The sequence below is a fragment of the Amblyraja radiata genome, chromosome 17 (genome assembly GCF_010909765.2).
Source record: "Amblyraja radiata isolate CabotCenter1 chromosome 17, sAmbRad1.1.pri, whole genome shotgun sequence".
Classification (NCBI taxonomy): Eukaryota; Metazoa; Chordata; class Chondrichthyes; order Rajiformes; family Rajidae; genus Amblyraja; species Amblyraja radiata.
In genome coordinates this window covers 6,186,805-6,207,394 of record NC_045972.1, presented here as the reverse complement: position 1 = coordinate 6,207,394, position 20,590 = coordinate 6,186,805, and the positions used below count along the sequence as shown (strand labels likewise).

The 20,590-nt window shown below is 42.3% G+C and overlaps 2 protein-coding genes across 3 annotated transcripts in view; one reads left to right on the top strand and one right to left on the bottom strand.

Annotated features, from left to right (window-relative positions):
- Positions 1–15,578, bottom strand: part of fanca (FA complementation group A) — a 151,310-nt gene extending 135,732 nt beyond the window's left edge. Inside the window, exons 1-6 of one of the 2 annotated variants that reach the window (XM_033035659.1) lie at positions 15,008–15,578; positions 9,473–9,582; positions 9,237–9,318; positions 7,782–7,924; positions 6,113–6,208; positions 2,751–2,824 (exon numbers count right to left, since the gene is read on the bottom strand). In XM_033035659.1, coding sequence (XP_032891550.1) covers positions 2,751–2,824; positions 6,113–6,208; positions 7,782–7,924; positions 9,237–9,318; positions 9,473–9,582; positions 15,008–15,074 — 572 coding nt within the window. In that variant the 5' untranslated portion in view covers positions 15,075–15,578. The remainder of the gene's footprint in view (positions 1–2,750; positions 2,825–6,112; positions 6,209–7,781; positions 7,925–9,236; positions 9,319–9,472; positions 9,583–15,007) is intronic. The other variant, XM_033035660.1, reaches the window with a different exon arrangement.
- Positions 15,579–15,708: 130 nt separating this feature from the next.
- spire2 (spire type actin nucleation factor 2) overlaps positions 15,709–20,590 on the top strand; it is a 123,736-nt gene continuing 118,854 nt past the window's right edge. Inside the window, exon 1 of the mRNA XM_033035658.1 lies at positions 15,709–15,849. Within this exon, the coding sequence (XP_032891549.1) occupies positions 15,828–15,849 (22 nt within the window). The 5' untranslated portion in view covers positions 15,709–15,827. The remainder of the gene's footprint in view (positions 15,850–20,590) is intronic.

Here is a 20,590-nt window from a genome sequence, read left to right as displayed (position 1 = left end):
TATTAACTGATTTTGTTCAGCTGTGTAGAATAGAGAACAGTTCAGTACAGGAACAGGCCCTTCGGCCCACAATACCATTATCATACCTGACCCCACCACCACCCCCAGCAAAGTGAACCAGGCACTCACCAGCCAGTGTGTAAAAATACTTGTCCTTCACATCTCATTTAAACATTGCCCCTCTCATCTAACACTATGCCCTCTAGTATTTGATATTTCTATCCTGGGAAAAAGATTCTGATGATCTACACTCCGTCTCTCACCATTTTTACACTATCATGCCTCCTCTCACCCTCCAGCTTCCCAGAGAAAACAATTCAAGTCTGTCCAATCTTTCGGTGTAGCCAGTAACCCCTGATCCAGACTTCATTCTGGTGAACCTCCTCTGGGTAGCGATGTTACAATACCTACCTCCAGCGGCGCTGCAGTTCTGCCACTGGCCGTGTGCGCGACTTTGGCACCTTTGGGGGGCTGGGGGGCGGGCGGGATTAAAATGCCGTTTTCTCCTGCCTGTCGGAGTCGAACTTTCTCAGGCTGTTCAGCTGCTGCAGAAAAATCGTTATGACTTCCGTTCTCTGAAGTTTTTTTTTTTAAATCGCGGGACAATTTAATTCCTGGAGTAAAATAAAAAGCTACTTCTAACGCCGTCAACGCCTACAACGGGACGGATCTCACGTAGGAGACAAAGCATAAGGTAAGTCGTTTATTTTACATATAAACTTGCTTCTTAGGATGACTTTAATCCAAATTTCATTGGCGAAAATGTGATTTGGCCCCATACGAACCGGCAGTGTTTTTCCTGCCGATATGGGGTTCAAATTCACTGCAACCGCAACGTTCCAATCGATCGCGTTCCACAAAATCCCACTCGCAAGATGATTAAGATGGCCATTAATTTACGGGAATTAAACATTAAATTCCTTCCATTTGGCCTATAAATTCATGACAATGAGATTTAAAAATCATGTTATATTGTGAATTCTTGTGTGAATGTTATTTGGACACTTAGGCTATTTAAAAATGTTAACCTTTTCTTAAGAAATGGATAGATGTTTAGATCTAGTAATTGAATTTTGTAATTAGCTACAATTAGGTAACTAACTAATTATATGCTTTAATTTAGGGTCATCCAAGTAAGATTGTTTCATATTTGTTTCAGAATGCTTCAATCTATAATAACTGAAAATTTCATTCAGTTCTCTTAATTTTTAAGAAAGTTATGAGCTTTTGACTGTCCTCGATCACAGCTTTTGTGTTGAGTCAATGGAAAAGCAATAGGGAACAAGATGCTAATTTCAGAGTATGAAAATGGACATAACTTTTTTAATACTGAAGATATGAAAGTGAATTATGTGTCAAATTAAACTTCTGTTTATGCTTTTTCTGATGGGATAAATTGCAGACTTGATTTTTTAAATCTCAAAATTTTGTAACATTGCTTTTCTGTGTCCATTCAATAGCCCCCATAGAAACATAGAAAATAGGTGCAGGAGTAGGCCATTCGGCCCTTCGAGCCTGCACCGCCATTTGATATGATCATGGCTGATCATCCAACTCAGTATCCCATCCCTGCCTTCTCTCCATACCCCCTGATCCCTTTAGCCACAAGGGCCACATCTAACTCCCTCTTAAATATAGCCAATGAACTGCCCTCAACTACCTTCTGTGGCAGAGAATTCCACAGATTCACCACTCTCTGTGTAAAAAATGATTTCCTCATCTCGGTCCTAAAAGTCTTCCCTCTTATCCTTAAACTGTGACCCCTAGTTCTGGACTTCCCCAACATCGGGAATAATCTTCCTGCATCTAGCCTGTCCAACCCCTCAAGAATTTTGTAAGTTTCTATAAGATCCCCCTCAGTTTTCTGAGTTCCAACGTGTACAAGCCGAGTCTATCCAGTCTTTCCTCATATGAAAGTCCTGCCATCCCAGGAATCAGTCTGGTGAACCTTCTCTGTACTCCCTCTATGGCAAGAATGTCTTTCCTCAGATTAGGAGACCAAAACTGTATGCAATACTCCAGGTGTGGTCTCACCAAGACCCTGTACAACTGCAGTAAAACCTCCCTGCTCTTATACTCAAATCTTTTTGCTATGAATGCTAACATACCATTTGCTTTCTTCACTGCCTGCTGCACCTACATTCCTACTTTCAATGACTGGTGTACCATGACACCCAGGTCTCGTTGCATCTCCCCTTTTCCTAATCGGCCACCATGTTGAGGCAATACTCCTAACGCAGCCTGACCAATGTCCTATAAACACAAAATGCTGGAGTGACTCAGTGGGGCAGGCAGCATCTCTGGAGAGAAGGAATGGGTGACGTTTCGGGTCAAGACCCTTCTTCATATCCGCCGACCCTCGCCTCTCCACCGGCCACCAGTGGGCCAGAGCCATCACCTCACCAGATTTCCAGGCTCAGTGCCAGGCCCACAACCTCCACGATATAGACAGCACGTGGTCTGACTCTGCTGGGTCCTATTGCTTCTGTCTCTTCCCCCCCCCCCCCCACCCCCCGCCACAGGGAACCTCAGTAGTGATGGGTCTTCCCTTTCCCACTCTTTCAACCCCGACCACACACCCGCAAGTTTAAAATTTTTTATTTTTTTTGGCTTTTTTTTTTTTTAAATAAAGAGGTGCTGGAGCGGTGCTCCAGTGTGACCCGACCGGCAGCACTGCATCCCTGGACATATGACAATAAAACACTTGACTCTAGAATGCACGATGCTATCTATATGTTCAATGGACATACCTTGTTACAAGCTCTTCCAGGCTCACAATATTCTCCTTCTGCAAATGCCAAACAACTTCCAGCATGGGTGCTTCCTTCAACAGAATAAGGAATTTTGTAAATGTCAAATAAAAATTGTATTCATCAGAACATGCAGTCTTTAACATCGAAATTTACCAGATGTAGAATATTTAACAATGACCCAAAAAGTTAACTGGAATCAGATAATTACTCTTATTTTTAATTCTTATGGCAAGAAAGCAGGGTTTCACTTATTTAGTGTTGAGATACAAGCTAATGAGGAGCAAGATGCAAACTGCTGGTGGAACTCAACAGGACAAGCAACATCGGTGAGGTGTAGAGGCTGAAGGGCAACAATTATAAATATTTCGGATCAAAACCTCTACAGATGCTGCTCGAGCCACCGAGTTCCTCCAGCCGTTTGCCTTTACTCCACATTCCCGCATCTAGATTCCATAGACCCCTTCTTCAGTCAGAAGAAGGGTCTCGGCCCAAAACCTCACCTATTTATTCTCTCCATAAATGCTGCCTCATCCGCTGAGTTCCTCCAGCATTCTTGTCTACCGTCAATTTTTCCTGCATCTGCAGTTTTTTCATTAAATTAAATTAGGAAAATCTTTTTCACCCAGAGAGTTGTGAATCTGTGGAATTCTCTGCCACAGAAGGCAGTGGAGGCCAATACATTGGATGTTTTCAAGAGCGAGTTAGATTTATCTCTTAGGGTGAACAGAATCAAGGGATATGGGGGGGAAAAGCAGGAACGGGGTACTGATTTTTGGATGATCAGCCATGATCATATTGAATGGCGGTGGTGGCTCGAAGGGGTGAATAGCCTTCTCATGCACCTATTTTTCTATGTTTCTAATTCATGTTTTGGTGCTAGAGCACCTTTGCATCTTTAAAAGAGCTCTTTGCAAATGTGTTGAGTACATGTACTTTTTTCTGAAATCAACATATTGTTCCATACAATAGAACAAGGGAATGTATTTGAAGTAGCCTACATTGATATCAGCAATAATTTAAACAAGTCTTGCAGGCAGCCAGGTCAACGTTACATGCCCAAAGGAAAGTGGTAATTCGTATCCAAAATTTGCTCAGCAGTTCAAAGTGAAGAGTATACGACACGATAAGATAGAACTTTATTTATCCCAGGAAGGAAATTGGTCTGCCAACAGTCATAAAACACAAGAGACACAAAACATGAAATGAAAGTGATGAGTGGAAAGGATTGGGGATGTGCAAAGATAAGAGTCAGTCTACCCCACGACAGAAGGGAAGGAGTTGTACAGTTTGTTTGCCACAGGGAAGAAGGATCTCCTGTGGTGTTCTGTGCTGCATCTTGGTGGAACCAGTCTGTTGCTGAAGGTGCTCCTCAGGTTGTTCAGTGTGTCATGGAGGGGGTGAGCTGCATTGTCCAAGCATCAACGGGTGGATGAGATTGTGATTTCATGTCCGTTTGCAGTGGGCTCAGATCCAGTCCCATGCATGCGCTTACACACACTAATTACTTAGATAGAAATGTGGAGGCTTGTAAGCCGACAGGCGATGTGATTGACTGGAATGAGGAAAGCTTTCCACTTCCTGATGGATGCAGATTGATTTGTCATTTGGGCACAGGAAAGGTAAACACAACTGAACACAAATGCAAGGCAGTCTATCTGAGGAAGTGCAACAGAACATACAATAAGTAGGAGAACTTTGAGAAGTGTGGCAGAACAGAAGAAGCCTGAAGTATATGGTTATAGATTTTTATAAGCGCAGTAGGACAAGTAGGTTAAGGTAGTTTACAATGCTCATGGGATGCCTTATTTTATTAGCAGAAACACAGAATGCTCCTTAGGTAATAGACCCAGTACTGTATACAGTCCTGATCACCACTCTCCAGAAACAACATTGAATAGTACAGCATGGAAACAGGCCCTCAGCATTCAATATTTTATATGTTTCTATAAGACTGGACAAGCTAGATGCAGGAAAAATTGTCCCAATGTTGGGCGAGTCCAGAACCAGGGGGCCACAGTCTTAGAATAAAGGGGAGGTCATTTAAGACTGAGGTGAGAAAATACTTTTTCACCCAGAGAGTTGTGAATTTATGGAATTCCCTGCCACAGAGGGCAGTGGAGGCCAAATCACTGGATGGATTTAAGAGAGAGTTAGATAGAGCTCTAGGGGCTAGTGGAGTCAAGGGATATGGGGAGAAGGCAGGCATGGGTTATTGATAGGGGATGATCAGCCATGATGACAATGAATGGCGGTGCTGGCTCGAAGGGCCGAATGGACTCCTCCTGCACTTATTTTCCATGTTTCTATGTTAATATCCATGCCGAACATGATGCCGTTAAACTGATCTCCTCTGCCTGCACAAGATACATATCCGTCTATTCCCTGCATATCCATGTGTCTATTGAAAAGTCCCTTAACACACACGCACGCACACATTCCTTATAGACCAAAGAAATGCAGGTCAAGCAAACTTCTCAAATCAGTTACCCTAACCCCAGATCTCAGTGCTCCCAACACTTTCAATGGCTTAACTCCTCACCATTGATATCCTGTGAATAACCACTGATCAGAATTTTTACTAGATTAACCATGAAAGGTCTTGCTCCTTAATCCTCCAAAAGATTTTGACCATAGACAAGATACAAATCAAGAGAATGACAGTATGACACAAAAAGCTGGAGCCACTCGGTGGGTCAGGCAGCATCTCTGGGGAAAAGGAATTTCGGGATGGAATCTCTCTTCAGACTGAATTATATAGAAGGCCAGAAGAAAATAGGGCCGGTAACAGATGACCTCAGGAAGGGTGGAGTCCAACAATGGCCCATTATTGGCTGGGGAAGGTGTGCTATTGACAGGGAAACGAGGATGCGAAGAGTGGAACTAGTAGGCTGACTAGGGTGGGGTGGGTATGATGCAACATCCTCGTCACCTGAACGATTGCAGCTCCAACAACGCTCAAGAAACACAACTCACATTTGAATTACACATAACTTAGACACAAAATGTTGGAGGAACTGCTGAAGCATCTCTGGCTGGTAGGAATGTGTGATGTTTCAGGTCACGACCCTTCTTCAGACTGATGACTGTTTGAATTACACATCATCTATCTCTCTGAACATTTACTTCCTCAACTATCACCATTACAACACAGCGTCACCCACAGAAAATAAAAACTCATACGGTAACAACAAATCAAGATTTATTGGACAATATCATAATGGAATAGATTTAGGGCTAAATAAAACTTGATGAACTGATATTTTTGGCAATAAATTGACTATTCGCCTGACCTTTGAATTCATGACTGTGACATAAGAATGCAGCTATGCGACTATATAATTATGAAGCATTTCTCTCACCTTTGCTTTCCAAATCTCCTCCCTGAATTGCAACCGGCTGAGCATTCCAGTAGACATCAGTTCTCGCAAACTCTGCAGTAAACAGACAAGTTTACCCTGTAATAGAACAAGCCAGGTCAGTGTTACCAAACGGTGGTATCAGGAAATTAAAGTAAGCACTTCTGTTTGGTCCCACAAGATTCTTCATTGTGTATATTGTGCACCGTTTCTACTTCTTTTGATTATCTGTGAAAAAACAAAATCTATAATTTTTTGCTTTCCATTCATTCCTTTTATGTTTTAAAAACGGAGTGTGATCATTCCATTCCTTTCAGAATTAATAATCTTTTTAAAAAATCATTAAAAGCTTTGCAGATCTATTTCTATCTTGTATTTTGGTTATTGTCCTTTTTCGATACTGAAAAGATTTATTGAAGTAAAATCACTCTACTTTGTGTTAACCACTTCCATCTGTCTTTTAGTCTTCAAATCTGTCTACCATCTGAAGAAGGGTCTCGACCTGAAACATCACCTATTCCTTCGCTCCATAGATGCTGCCTCACCCGCTAAGTTTCTCCAGCATGTTTGTCTACCTTTGTCTTTTAAGCAAGATGCCATAGCAACAACGTCCCTCTATTAACGGCTGTAAAAGGACCACTACAAACTTCCTCTAAGTTAAATAAACAGGCAATCTACAAACAGACAGAGCAAGAGAGACACAAAATACTGGAGTAACTCAGCGGAACAGGCAGCATCGCTGGAGAGAAGGAATGGGTGACGAATCTGAAGAAGGGCCTCGACCCGAAACAGAGCTAAGGTTGCAGATCAAAGAAAAATTATAACTCTTTCTCTTTCCTCAGGATCTGTCCGACTGTCAGTGTTCCCAGCAGCTTCTGTTCTCGTCTGAGAACAACATGGTCCTGAGTATTTGTAAAGTACGCAAACTAACCATTGGCTAAGCAGTGATAAACATCTAAACATTTCTACCCCCTAACTTCATTGATATAAACCTTTCCCAAGGCGACCAACACTACTTTGGCAGCTTCAGATCCATGCATTGCACAAGACTTAACTGTGATAACCAACAAAAGAAAGTTTTCTATCGGAAGGAACTGCAGATGCTGGTTTAAACCGAAGATAAGACACAGAATGCTGGAGTAATTCAGTGGGACAGGCAGCATCTCTGGAGGGAGGGTGACATTTCGGGTTGAAAACCTTCTTCATACAAATGTTTTCTTCTCAGTTGTGATATTTACTGCACATTAGTTTAGAGATACAGCGCATAAACAGGCCTTTCGGCCCACCAAGTCCGTACCGACCAGCGATATGCACATTAACACTATCCTACACACACGAGGGACAATTTTACATTCATACCAAGCCAATTAACCATCAAACCTGTACGTCTTTGGAGTGTGGGAGGACACCGAAGATATCGGAGAAAACCCACGCAGATCACGGGGAGAACGTACAAACTCCTTACAGACAGCACCAGTAGTCCGGATCGAACCTGGGTCTCCCGCGCTGCATTCGCTGTAAGGCAGCGACTCTACCGCTGCGCCGTCAGCCCGTATACTCTATCAATTCAGGCCCCAATACCGACTCCATTGATCTATCTCAGTTAGTGAAGCAGATTTTCTAATGAACTACTGATAACCAATTGAACGCGCACTAAAATTAATTCACCTACCCGCTGATCAGCATCCAACATAACTGTGTGTCTGGGTGTAAGCCCAAGCTGCTCGATTTGCTGAATTTTCTCCACAGCTGTTCTGGCAGTCAAAAGCCCCGGAGGCACGTCCTTCATTAAAGCTTGCTCGCGAAACACCGAGGCTGAGAAGATACATCAAAAAAATACAAGTCTTTTCAATTTCTTAAGTGACTGAAATGTAAAACAATTTTACAATGATGGGATTTTTTTTTTTTTTTAAACTATCTACGCATCATAATCAGCACCAAGTAATCAATAATACCATGTTTTGCCCAAAACTAGTTTTAACTTAGTTTAGAGATACAGCATAGAAACAGGCCCTTCGGCCCACCGAGTCCGCACCAACCAGCGCTCCCCGCACATTAACACTATCCTACACTCACTAGGGACAATTTACACTTATACCAAGCCAATTAACCTACAAACCTGTACGTCTTTAGAGTGTAGGAGATAAACACGGAGGAAACCCATGCAGTCATGGGGAAAACGTACAAGCTCCGTACAGATAGCATCCGATCGAACCCGGGTCTCTGGCACTGTGAGCACTGCAAGGCAGCAACTCTACCACTGCGCCACCTCTTGTGTAGGATAAAGATTGATAAAAGATCTCTATCCGAAACGTCACCCAGTCCTTCTCTCCAGAGATGTTGCCTGGCCTGCTGATTTCCTCCAACATTGTGTCTAATTTTAATTGGGTTCACCAGTTGCTTAAATGCTCAAGACCTGAAGGTCAGAGACAAGTCAGTAAATATACTCTCACGTTTATCAATGACAACAAATGACATTCAGCCGGTCTATTTGTCCAAACATGACATACTGATGTTTCAATAATCCCTCCAGCAAAGATTCACATTATTTACCAAAAGAGGAATAAAACGATGCTGAGAGGTACTAGTTTCTGAGATGCCACTACTCAGTTACTCCAAATCCATTCACTGTTTCAGAGTGAGCTCAACTGCTTACTTCATTGGCACGAACTGTTGCCCACCAATGTGCTCAGTCAACATTGAGATGGAAGGCCGGGAGAGTAAAGGGTGAATGCTATACAATTGTCAGTTGTAACTGAAGTTGTACCTCCTTTATAAGGTGGTGGAACAATTCATAGGCAAAATTTTTTTTTTTAAATCACCATATTCACTTCTTTAAATCATGTTCCAATTGGTGGGGTCAATAAAATTCATTTCTGAACACCAAAGCAAATTCAAGCAACTTCAGGATTGTTATTCTATACTGACAAATCAATGACTTTTATGAATAATTTGACTGACCTTGCATGTAATATGTGACTGCATGCTGTGCATGAATGTTATTATGTGCTTAGTCCGTTTTTGCAGACAGTGGCTTTCCATCCATCCCGTTCCCTTGCTGGATGCCAACAATGACAAGATATTTTTTTTAAACTGAAATATTCCATGAGGAATGATATAAACGTACCAATAAATGATCCCCTGGCAGGTGTACCAGCATTATGATCATCAGAGTCAACACCATCACGATCACTCCCTGACCCAGTAACCTGCAAAGAAAATGATTTGTTATTTTCAAACTGAACTTCTTCATAATTTGAGAGTTATCTTTCCCATGCTTAAAATGTAAACTGCTCTGCTGTGCTCTTTTTATTTCCTAATTTAGCCGCTCGGAATATTGCCAAAGGAAGTGGAGTTGAGTACCTCAAGGAGCAGATCACCAAGGTTCTGATGGTGCTTCATCAACCGAACTACAGCCTCGCGGGGCACAAGCTCTGAAGAACATCTCCGCTTCTGTTTGCGTGATCTCGAACCTGAAGGAATTAAACATATTGTGGAATATCCTAACGTCACTTTATGACCACATCCGCAAATCAGATTAATTTCGAACACCATCAAAAATAAAGTGAGAATTGGTCCCTGTGTTCACTTCATTCCCCAAGAAGCCCAATGACATTATCCACAATTGAAAACATTCTTTTGTTGTTATTACTGGAACAAAACTACTCCAGAAATCAATACGAATTAAATATTTAAAATGCAATACTCGGTTCCCATGATGTTAAACATTAAAATAATTCTGTATCATCTATTAAATCAATGTTAGCAAATTATCAGTATTCTCAGGGATTAACATCACTAATTATGCAATTAGAATTAGTTTTTTGATGCAACTGATTTTAGTTGTCATTTCAAATTACTATTTGTAAGGATATATCAACTAATTTAATTGCAATGTGTTTTTTTATTAATGGGAAAATGTGGCTTTTCATAATGTGGCTTTTAAAAAATATAAAGGATTGACTTTCTAAGTGCCATTCTTGACCTCTGGACATCTAACCATGCTTTAGACTCAGTGAAATATTTTGAGATGCAGTCACTGTTGTTTTGCATGAACTGTAGCAAAGAGTTTTCACTTAGCACGTTCCCCTAAACAAGAATGTTATAATGAACAAATTATATGTTTTAGAGAAGCGACTGGAGCAGCAATATTGGTCAGCACACCTGAGAGAAGTCCACAATTCTGCAAAAGTCTTCAACCTGAAATATTAAGTTTCTTTCTACATATGCTGTCTGTATGATACCCTGCAGTCTGCTAAACCAGTGTTTCCAGCGGGCTTTTTAAATTGCAGATTTCTAGCATTATCAGAGTTTTGATTTTCAACAGGAAGTTTGCATTCAATGATGGGATTTTGTATATCACTTTGATAAGACAGCTGTGATCTTAGTTTAATGGTGCAATCCAAAGATGACATGAGTAAGCCAACAACCACCGCCTCGGTACTGAGCGAGTGTTAGTTTAGATTTCTGAGTTTGCCTTCAGGACTTGGGACTCAGCTGCCAATGAAGGGGCAAGTATCTAACAACTTCATGCAACACCCATTGTGACGTCAAAGGTGGCAATGACCTGCATTATGAAAAACAAGTCCCACTACTACCTGTATCTTTGTCCTCATATGCCTACTATGTTCTGTGTGCTGAAGCAAACCAAGAATTTCATTGTCCTATACAGGGACACATGACAATAAACTCACTTGAACTTGAACTTGATAGCTTCCTGTAAAATAACTGGGGTATCCAATGAGCTGCTACTACTGCGTAAGTATTGAAGGTAGACAAAAATGCTGGAGAAACTCAGCGGGTGAGGCGGCATCTATGGAGCAAAGGAATCGGCGACGTTTCGGCTCGAGACCCTTCTTCAGACTGATGGGGAGGTCGGGGCGGGAAAAGAAAGGAAGAAGCGGAGGCAGTAGGCTGTGGGAGAGCTGGGAAGGTGAGGGGAAGGAGGGAGAAAGCAAGGACTACCTGAAATTGGAGAAATTGATTAGTACGGGTGCCAGGGGTTATGGGGAGAAGGCAAGTGAGTGGAGTGAGGAGGGAGAGATAGATCAGCCATGATTGAATGGCAGAGTAGACTTGATGGGCCAAATGGCCTAATTCTGCTCCTATCACATGAATTTAGGTCCTTTGTAATTGAATGCGTTTCCCTTTTGAGTTACATTATAATTGCATTCTTTCAAAAGTTTTTCCGTTATTTTCTTCAAAATTCTACACTTTGAAGTTACAATACTTTCATCATAGTTTAATTAGCACATTTCCTTCAGATCTTATTGATAATGCTGATTTACCCCCCATTGAACCATCAGGAAAGTCTAACCACATATTTCGACAGCATTGCCATCACCAAGTAGCCAACCATCAACAACCAGGACTCACTCCCCACTGACAAGCTGCTCAACTGGACCAGCTACATAAACACTAACTGCAAAAACAGCTCACAGATTGGATGTCCAACAACAAAGCATTCACTTCCTTACTCCCCAAACCTCCCCCAATCCCCACATCTTCAAAACAAAAGGTGGGAACACGATGGAATATTCTACATTTGCTCGATCAACACAATACCAGTTGCTCAACACTGTTACCCCCCCCTCCCATTCCCACACTGAACTTTCAGTCCTGGGCCTCCTCCCTCCATTGTCAGAGTGAGGCACCGTGCAAATTGGAGGAAGAGCACCTCATATTTCACTTGGGCAGCTTACACCCCAGTGGTACAAACATTGACTTCTCTAACTTCAAAAAACCCTTGCTTTCCCTCTCTCTCCATCCCTCCCCTTCCCAGTTCTCTGACCAGTCTGACTGTTCCCCTGATTACATTGTATCTCTGTTTTGTTGTCACCTTCTCCTAGCTAACAATGATCTATTCTACATTTTCCTTGATCTTCATTTCTTTTGATCTCGTACACTTCCTGATCTCTATGACTCCCTCTCCCGACTCTCAGTCTGAAGAAGGGTCTCAACCTGAAACATCACCCATTCCTTCTATCCAGAGGTGCTGCCTGTCCTGCTGAGTTACTCCAATATTTTGTGTCTATCTTCAATCAGCATCTGCAGTTCTTTCCAACACAATATCAACATTACTTAAGAAACCTGATGCTATTCTACGATAAAGTGTTTCACTGACGTGCCATTCACATACCTATACCTTCCGCATAAAATTCGCGGATGACACAACAGTGGTGGGACTCATCAGCGGAGATGACGAATCAATGCACAGGGAGGAAGTAAAACAACTAGTGGACTGGTGCGGCAAAAATAATCTAGAATTAAATGTCGACAAAACGAAGGAGATGGTTGTCGACTTCAGGAGGGCGCAGCCAAAGCATACACCCCTCAACATCAGTGGCACTACAGTGGAGAGAGTGGAGAGAATAAAGTTCCTCGGTGTGCAAAATACAGACAGCCTCACCTGGTCCAGGAACACCACTGGGACCGTCAAACGGGCCCATCAGCGACTGCACTTCCTGAGGAAACTAAAACAGGTCTCACTCCCCACCAACATCCTCAGGACTTTCTACAGGGGTACGGTGGAGTCTGTACTCACGTACTGCATAAATACGTGGTACTCCACCTGCAACTGCTCGGACAGGAAGGCTCTGCAGAGGGTAGTGAGGGGAGCAGAGAGGATCATTGGCGTCTCCCTACCCTCGGTACAAGAACTGTTCCAGAGCCGCTGTCTGAAAAAAGCTCAGAGAATTGCTAAGGACAAACTGTACCCCCTCCACATACACCTGGATCTCCTGCCATCAGGCAAGAGATATCGAAGCATCAAAGCCCGGACTACAAGACTGCTAAACAGCTTCCTACCACAGGCTGTGAGGCTGCTAAACAGTCACTCTGTACTCACAGTCACTTGATTCTGCGGCTGGCACGGACACTTTAATAACTGGCACTGGCCACTTTAATAACTGGCACTGGCCACTCAAATCAGCTGCCCCGGACATTTTATGATTGGTTTATTGTATTTTAACGTTGTGTTTTACCTGCTTTTAACTATTTATACTGTTCCATCAGGGACTGGATTGTTTTTAGTATTATGTGTGAAATGTTTTAAATTTCATGTGCGATGCTCCGCTATTCCCTGGGAAACGTCTTTTCATTTTGCACTGTACAACTGTTGCTTGCAAGATGACAATAAAGGTTGATTGATTGATTGACATGCACCAGGATGCTGTGCATTCAACCTATAAATTGTGCAATAAAGTTTCTACTTAGCAGAGTCAGTGATACACCACAGAAATAGGTCCTTTGACCCAGCTCATCCATGCTGACCAAGATACCCCAACTAATGCAGTCCCATTTATCCTGACCTTGGCCCACATCTCTCCAAACCCTTCCTATCCATGTACCTGCCCAATTTTGTTTTAAATATTGTTATCGCACCCACCTTAACTGGCAGCTTGTTCCATTTACCCACCACCATCTCGGTGAAAAATTTGGCCTTCATGTTCCCATTAAATCTTTTCACTCGCACCTTAAACCTATGCCCTCTCGTAAACATTTCAGATATACTCAAGAATTCAAGAGAGTTGTATAGGGTGATTTCACGAAAGGTCACTGGAGCGTAAATCCCCACTCACGTGACCGAAAATTTTAACTGAGGGACAAGCGTCACTTCCGGTACATGTTAGTGGATGGGAAAACACGCACTTTCACACCCGTTAAAAACATCGAAAACGGCCAGTTTTTGAGCTGCAATTAAGTGTGCCAGTCGGGGTGACCGTGAGGAACAGCTACCTAAATTTACAGTCCAAAAAAAAGATAGAAACTAAGGTAAATACAAGAGGGAGCTGAAGGTGTAAATACAGCGGAAGTTGATTGCCGACATTTTTCGTGGAGATTTAAAGATCTAAAATATCGGGAATTATCGCGTTTGCTCGCTGCATTTCATCAAAAGTGGCATTATTGGCTTTGTTATCTTTATTCATTTGTTATATGAAAAGTATTAAAAGTTAGAAACCCGTCAGTAAAATTGCAAAATCGCCCCATGGTTCTCGGGTGGGTTTTAACATGCAAAATGAAAACGCTTCTGAAGCTCCATTTACCATTTAAATAATCGTAAACTCTCAATGCGTTTGGAAATAAATTTTACTGAGATGCAAGCTTACGATTATTTAAATGGTAAATGGAGCTTCAGAAGCGTGTTTATTTTGCATGTTAAAACCCACCCGAGAACCATGGGGCGATTTTGCAATTTTACTGACGGGTTTCTAACTTTTAATACTTTTCATATAACAAATGAATAAAGATAACAAAGCCAATAATGCCACTTTTGATGAAATGCAGCGAGCAAACGCGATAATTCCCGATATTTTAGATCTTTAAATCTCCACGAAAAATGTCGGCAATCAACTTCCGCCTTGTTTACACCTTCAGCTCCCTCTTGTATTTACCTTAGTTTCTATCTTTTTTTTGGACTGTAAATTTAGGTAGCTGTTCCTCACGGTCACCCCGACCGGCTCCGTAAATTGCAGCTCAACAACGGGCCGTTTTCGATGTTTTTAACGGGTGTGAAAGTGCGTGTTTTCCCATTCACTAACATGTACCGGAAGTGACGCTTGTCCCCCAGTTAAAATTTTCGGTCACGTGAGTGGGGATTTACGCTCCAGTGACCTTTCGTGAAATCACCCTATTGTCATGTGGCCTAGATAGGACAATTAAATTCTTGCTTGCTGCAGCACAACAGAATATGTAAACATAATACAGAACAGGAGGTAGAGGTTAATGCATATAAAAGTTAAGGATATAACATTAATGCATACATGTTACCAGAATGTAAGGTCAGTGCAGATAAAAGTACATATACCCTCTGCTTCACCTAACATCAACAAACCATGCGTGGCAGAGTTTAATTCAGCACATATTTTAAAAGTGATTATTATCTCAGAAGAAACTCACCCAACAATTGCGAGAAAGTTTTTCTACGAGTGACATCAAATCGACAATCGGACGGAGCACTGGACATTCTGACCTTCGCATAAAAGAACAACTCTGCAGAGTATAAAATACACCTTGAATTCACAGCTGTCTGCACCTATTCCATCCCTACTCCACTGTGAAACTGGGTCATCTTCCAGAGTTGGAGTCCACTAATCACTGCAAACATTAATACATAGCGGGAAATGGTGTATAATAGTAATATCATCAACTGTGCCTTGTGTACGTACGAATAGATTAGTTTCTACAAATGGACAGAGTGCTGGAGTAATTCAGCTGTGCCAGCTCCACTGCTATTTGTGACCCCAAATCACTGGGTGATTGTATTGTAAATAACTGCATGCATTCTGCAAAGATGTGCCATGAGCAGCAGATTACTTGCTTCTTGTGCTGATGATCTTAATGCAACATCTGCTGGCGTGCAGTGAACACACATGACAATACAATGGTCTCATTGCTCCTGCAGCCACCCAGCTCCTGCCTTCATCTTTCCCGCCCTCTTCTTCTCCAGTCCACTTCCGCATTCGCGCTGGTCCCGCCCCCCTACAGCCGCCTGATTGGACGGCTCGTCCCCGGAAGTGGCTGCTGATTTGCGGTGGGCGTTTGATTGACGTTGCGGATGAGTGCCCCGCCCCCTTTGCATGGAGTTGCCATCACTCTGCTGGCCAAAGATGATAGACAGCTCCTCTAGTAGCTCTGCTGCTGGCCAGCTGTTAGTGGTAGACTAAGCAAACCCACCTTTACAGCCCTCGTCTTTCCAAACTTTACAGAACAACTTGTAATGGAAAGAAAATGTGCAGCAAGTGAGTGGTGTTTTACTTTTCTCAAAGTGGTGTTCAGTTGTAGTTTTCCAGAATAAAAAGTTGTGTTTTTTTCTGTGTCATTCACTCCAATTGATGAAGCAACTAAAATGTTGCCCTTGCTTTCCACATAAGACTCATAGCAATGTGATGGAGGTGTTGTGTATTTGGATAAATGTTCAGCTCACCTGTGAAAGAAAAAAAAGTTAGCGGTCCAGAATTGTAATCTGTGACTTTGATTTTTTGTTTTTGTTTTAGAACATATCCTTCCCTCCCCCCCCCCCCCCCCCCCCCCAAATATTTTCAGTTGTTTCAAACAGGTTGATGTTTTGACACATTTTAAGAGGCTGAGGGTGGTTAAATAAAAGGAGGAGGGTGAGCAAATTTACTTATAGGGTTTCATTTCTGTTGGGGAAGGCAACAACCATGCATTAATATGAATTGCCCTAAATAAATCAAAGATTTAAGGAGAAACGGGTAACAATGACAAGAGCATAAGTTTGGTATGCAAGGACAGTTAATAGGTGCAGAGGCATTTATAAAATACCACAGTAAGCCTGCTCAACTATTCAACTGCCTATCAGCAATTCCTTAAGGTGAACTTCTGTATCAACTTCATTTTTCCAACACGTCAACACTCCTCCCCCCTCCCCCCCGTCCCCCCCTCTCTCTCACCACCGCCCCTCTCTCTCATGACCCCCCCCCCCCACATTCTCTCTCTCACGACCCCCTCTCTCTCTCTCTCTCTCACGACCCCCTCTCTCTCTCTATCTATCTCACGACCCCCCCTCCCCCCCGGTCCCCCCCTCTCTCTCACCACCGCCCCTCTCTCACACGACCCCCCCGCCCCCACTCTTTCTCATGCCCCCTCTCTCTCACCTCTCTCTCTCTCTCTCTCTCTCTCTCTCACATGCTTCTGGGACATCCCCTGTATCCTTTTAGTGCCTGAAACCCTATTGATCACAATTTTGAACATACGTCGGCGTTCATAGCTCCCTGAACCAGATAATTACAAATATTTGCTACTCTCCAAGTGATGAAATGATTCCTCGTCTCAATGATGGACTTTTACCCTGACTCTCTGAGCCGCTGTTCTTGATATCCAACATATATCCCCTGTCTTGGCTTTTAAGAATTGATATTTAAGAATATTTAAGAATACTTAAGATATTGAATATCCACTGTTCCTTTCTTACTACGAAAGTTGATAATTGAACATTTCTCAGAACTTTACCTCATCTGCTGATATTTTGTCTAACCGGTTAACCAATCTCCCTTGTGGTTTCTGTGCATTTTCCCAATTTACTTTTATTCCTGGCTTTGTGTTTCTAATAAATGTGGTTGTATTGTTCTCAGTCCATAGATATATGTGATTGCTGTAGCTCTGGCTCTCCTCCTCGTGTCATATTAACCCACAACAAATATTAATCCTCCTCTGCTTTCCTGCCTGTTAATTAATTCCCAATGCTATTCTGACCCAATCATGTGAGTCACGAGGCCTATTTGAGGAAAATAACAATCGTCAGAGAATAAGAAGAACTCGATAAGAAGAATCGGAGAACCATGTGGGAGAAATTTAGGGTGGCATGGTGTTGATGCATGGGGATCGCTGGTCGTTGCGGACTCGGTGGGCCGAAGGGCCTGTTTCCGCGCTGTATCTCTAAACATTTTTTGAAACAATTATGTGTGTAACTAGGATTTAATGAAGGAATTGGGAGTGCCAACTGATGACATCTGTAGACCATTTGGGGTGAAAAGACAATTTCTGTGCTTTGACTCAATGTAGATGCTAGGCTTGTCAAATAGGGCATAACATTAACTCCAAATTCTGCCTTGTGTCCTGCCTCATGGTTAGGATGCATGTTTAAACCAAAAGAAAATTATTTAATCCAAAACCGAAAACAATACAAACATTGGGGGGAAAAAAATACTATTTTTCGATGAAGGAAAAGATAAGGCTTTGGTGAATGTTTTGGGATTGATTACTTCATACATTTGCATAGTGTAGGTTTACTTCCTCTGTGGTCATCAGATAAATAGTGTTCAGGAAGAATGTTTTATTTACTTTATCCAAAAAGCCCACTACAACCACTGCAGCAGAGTTATCGTCTTGTAAGGTTTGTAAGAAGACAAGATGTGTGTGTTTGTTTGAATGGAAATAATTATCTTTAAACTTCTGTCGTTTTTTTTTTTTAGATTACGCGTCATGGCCTGCTGCTAGGTTTCATAGCAGGTGAAATTCAATCTTGTTCTAGGTTGCATGCATGCCATCGATCTAAGGTTTCAAATCCTGATATCATTTCACCTTGACCATATAAAGGTAGTTGTTGAAAAGCATAACATCAATAGGCTTATAATAACGTACATTCATCAATAATTAAACCAAAAAAACATTCTTGGGACATATAGCAGTAACTGGAATTATGATGCGTGCTTGGCAAATTCAATTGGGCAAGCACCTTGTCAAAAAGGCCTCTGAGGTAATTGTATGAATTACAGACTCTTGAGGCAGATGTCAACAGTTGGCAAATGATCGCAAGGTATTGGGAAAGGCCTGATATTTTAGAGTTACAGCACAGAAACAGGCCCTTTGGCCCACTGAGTCCGCATCGACCAGCGAGCGATCGCCGCACATTAATACTATCCTACACACACTTTGGACAATTTACACATATTCCAAGCCAATTAACCGACAAACCTGTTCGTCTTAGGATAATAAATCAGCTAGGGACATGTAGGGAGAGGGAGTCGGTGAGGATTTTGACAATTGAGCTTGATCTGGCATTTACATTAATTATCAGTTCTTCTTATCGAGCACACACAAGATTAGAAGTTGTTCAAGATTCAACAGTTTATTGTCATGTGTCCCAGATAGGACAATTAAATTCTTGCTTTGCTTCTGCATAACAGAATATAGAAGGCATGAATACAGAACAGATCAGTGTGTCCATATAGCATTATATAAATATATACACACATGAATAAATAAAAGATAAAGTGCAAATAAACAGATAATGGGCTATTAATGTTCAGAGTTTTGTTTGAGTTGAGTTCAATAACCTGATGGCTGTGGGGAAGTAGCTATTCCTGAACCTGGTCGTTGCAGTTTACAGGCTCCTGCACCTTCTACCTGAAGGTAGTGGGGAGATGTGTGTGTGGCCAGGATGGTGTGGGTCCTTGATGATGCTGCCAGTCATTTTGAGGCAACGACTGCGATAGATCCCCTCGATCGAAGGGAGGTCAGAGCCAATGATGGACTGGGCACTGTAGTCTTTTCTGATCCTGGCCGCTCAAGTTGCCGAACCAAGCCACGATGCAACCGGTCAGCATGTTCTCTACTGTGCACCTGTAGAAGTTCGAGAGAGCCCTTGACATACTGACTCTCAGTAGAGGCGCTGATGTGCTTTCTTTATAATTGCATCAGTGTTCTCGGACCAGGAGAGATCTTCAGAGATGTGCACGCCCAGCCAGAGTTCAGCCAAAGTTGAACACACTTCTCGGCATCTGCATAGAATGATGTCTGTCTTGTCGCTTCTTGGGCGTGGTGGTGGAAAGATTGGTGGAAACAGGTCCGTGACAAGAAGGCTCTTTCCTTGACCACAACTGATCAGTTAGGAGTAACTCTGAAGATGTCCTGTCCTCAAATTTTAGTATAGGCCAAGACTGAGTTGCTGAGGAATTTGGTTCAGAAGGTAGAACGACTTGTGAGTTGATATCAGTCCATCTGACTATTGTTCCTAATGCTTTGCCTGCCTTGTTAGATGTCACTGTCTGTACTGGCGACTTTAGTAGCTATGCCCAGGACCCATATTACACAAGCGGTTCCATGGTGTTCGTACACCTTGTAAATGAGTCATCATTTCCAATATTAGTTCAGCCCTTTAAAATATTCTCAATTGCTCTGTATTTGCTTTGCTTTGTCTTTGCTGTATGCAATTTGTAAGAATTTTGAATATATTGCCTCGTGGTTTGGGGATGCATGTTCAACAGTAATATCCTCAAGGGAGTTGGAAATATTCTCAAAGGAGAAAAACTGCATAGAAATGGTAAAGAAGCAGGGAAATAATATTAACTAAGTTGCTCAAAGAAAGACACTGGTGTAAAGGAAATTATTGCCTCTTAATTATGCATATTTATAAAACCACAGTGTTGTGGCTAAAACAGAATTGGGTAAAGGAAGCTGTTTTTAAGATTAATTACTGTACATTAAGAATAGAAAGATAGATAGGAAATGAATTTTGGACTGTTTATGATTAATATGAGTAGGAAGGAACTGATTTACACAAGATAGACACAAAAGATATTTACCGAAGATAGACACAAAAAGCTGGAGTAACTCGGCAGGTCAGGCAGCATCTCTGGAGAAAAGGAATAGGTGACGTTTTGGGTAGAGACCCGTCTGAAGAAGGGACTCGACTCGAAACGTCACCTATTTCTTTCCTCCCGGGATGCTGCCTGACCCGCTGAGTTACCCCAGCATTTTGTGTCTATCTATGGTCAATATGATATAGGTAACCTCTCCACCAGTGTAAATGGCGGCACTGCCTTAGCAGCTGTGGCTCGCCTGCAGTCCGTCTTTTTTTTCTTCTTTTTTTTTTTCTTTTGCCCTGTTTTAGTTAATTTTTGGTTTATTGTGTATGTGTGTGGGTGGGGGGGAGAAACATGTTTTTGGTCTCTTATTTCGGGGGGGATGCGACTTCTCTTGTCGTATCCCCCGTCTCCATCTCCGCCTGCGCCGGGGCCT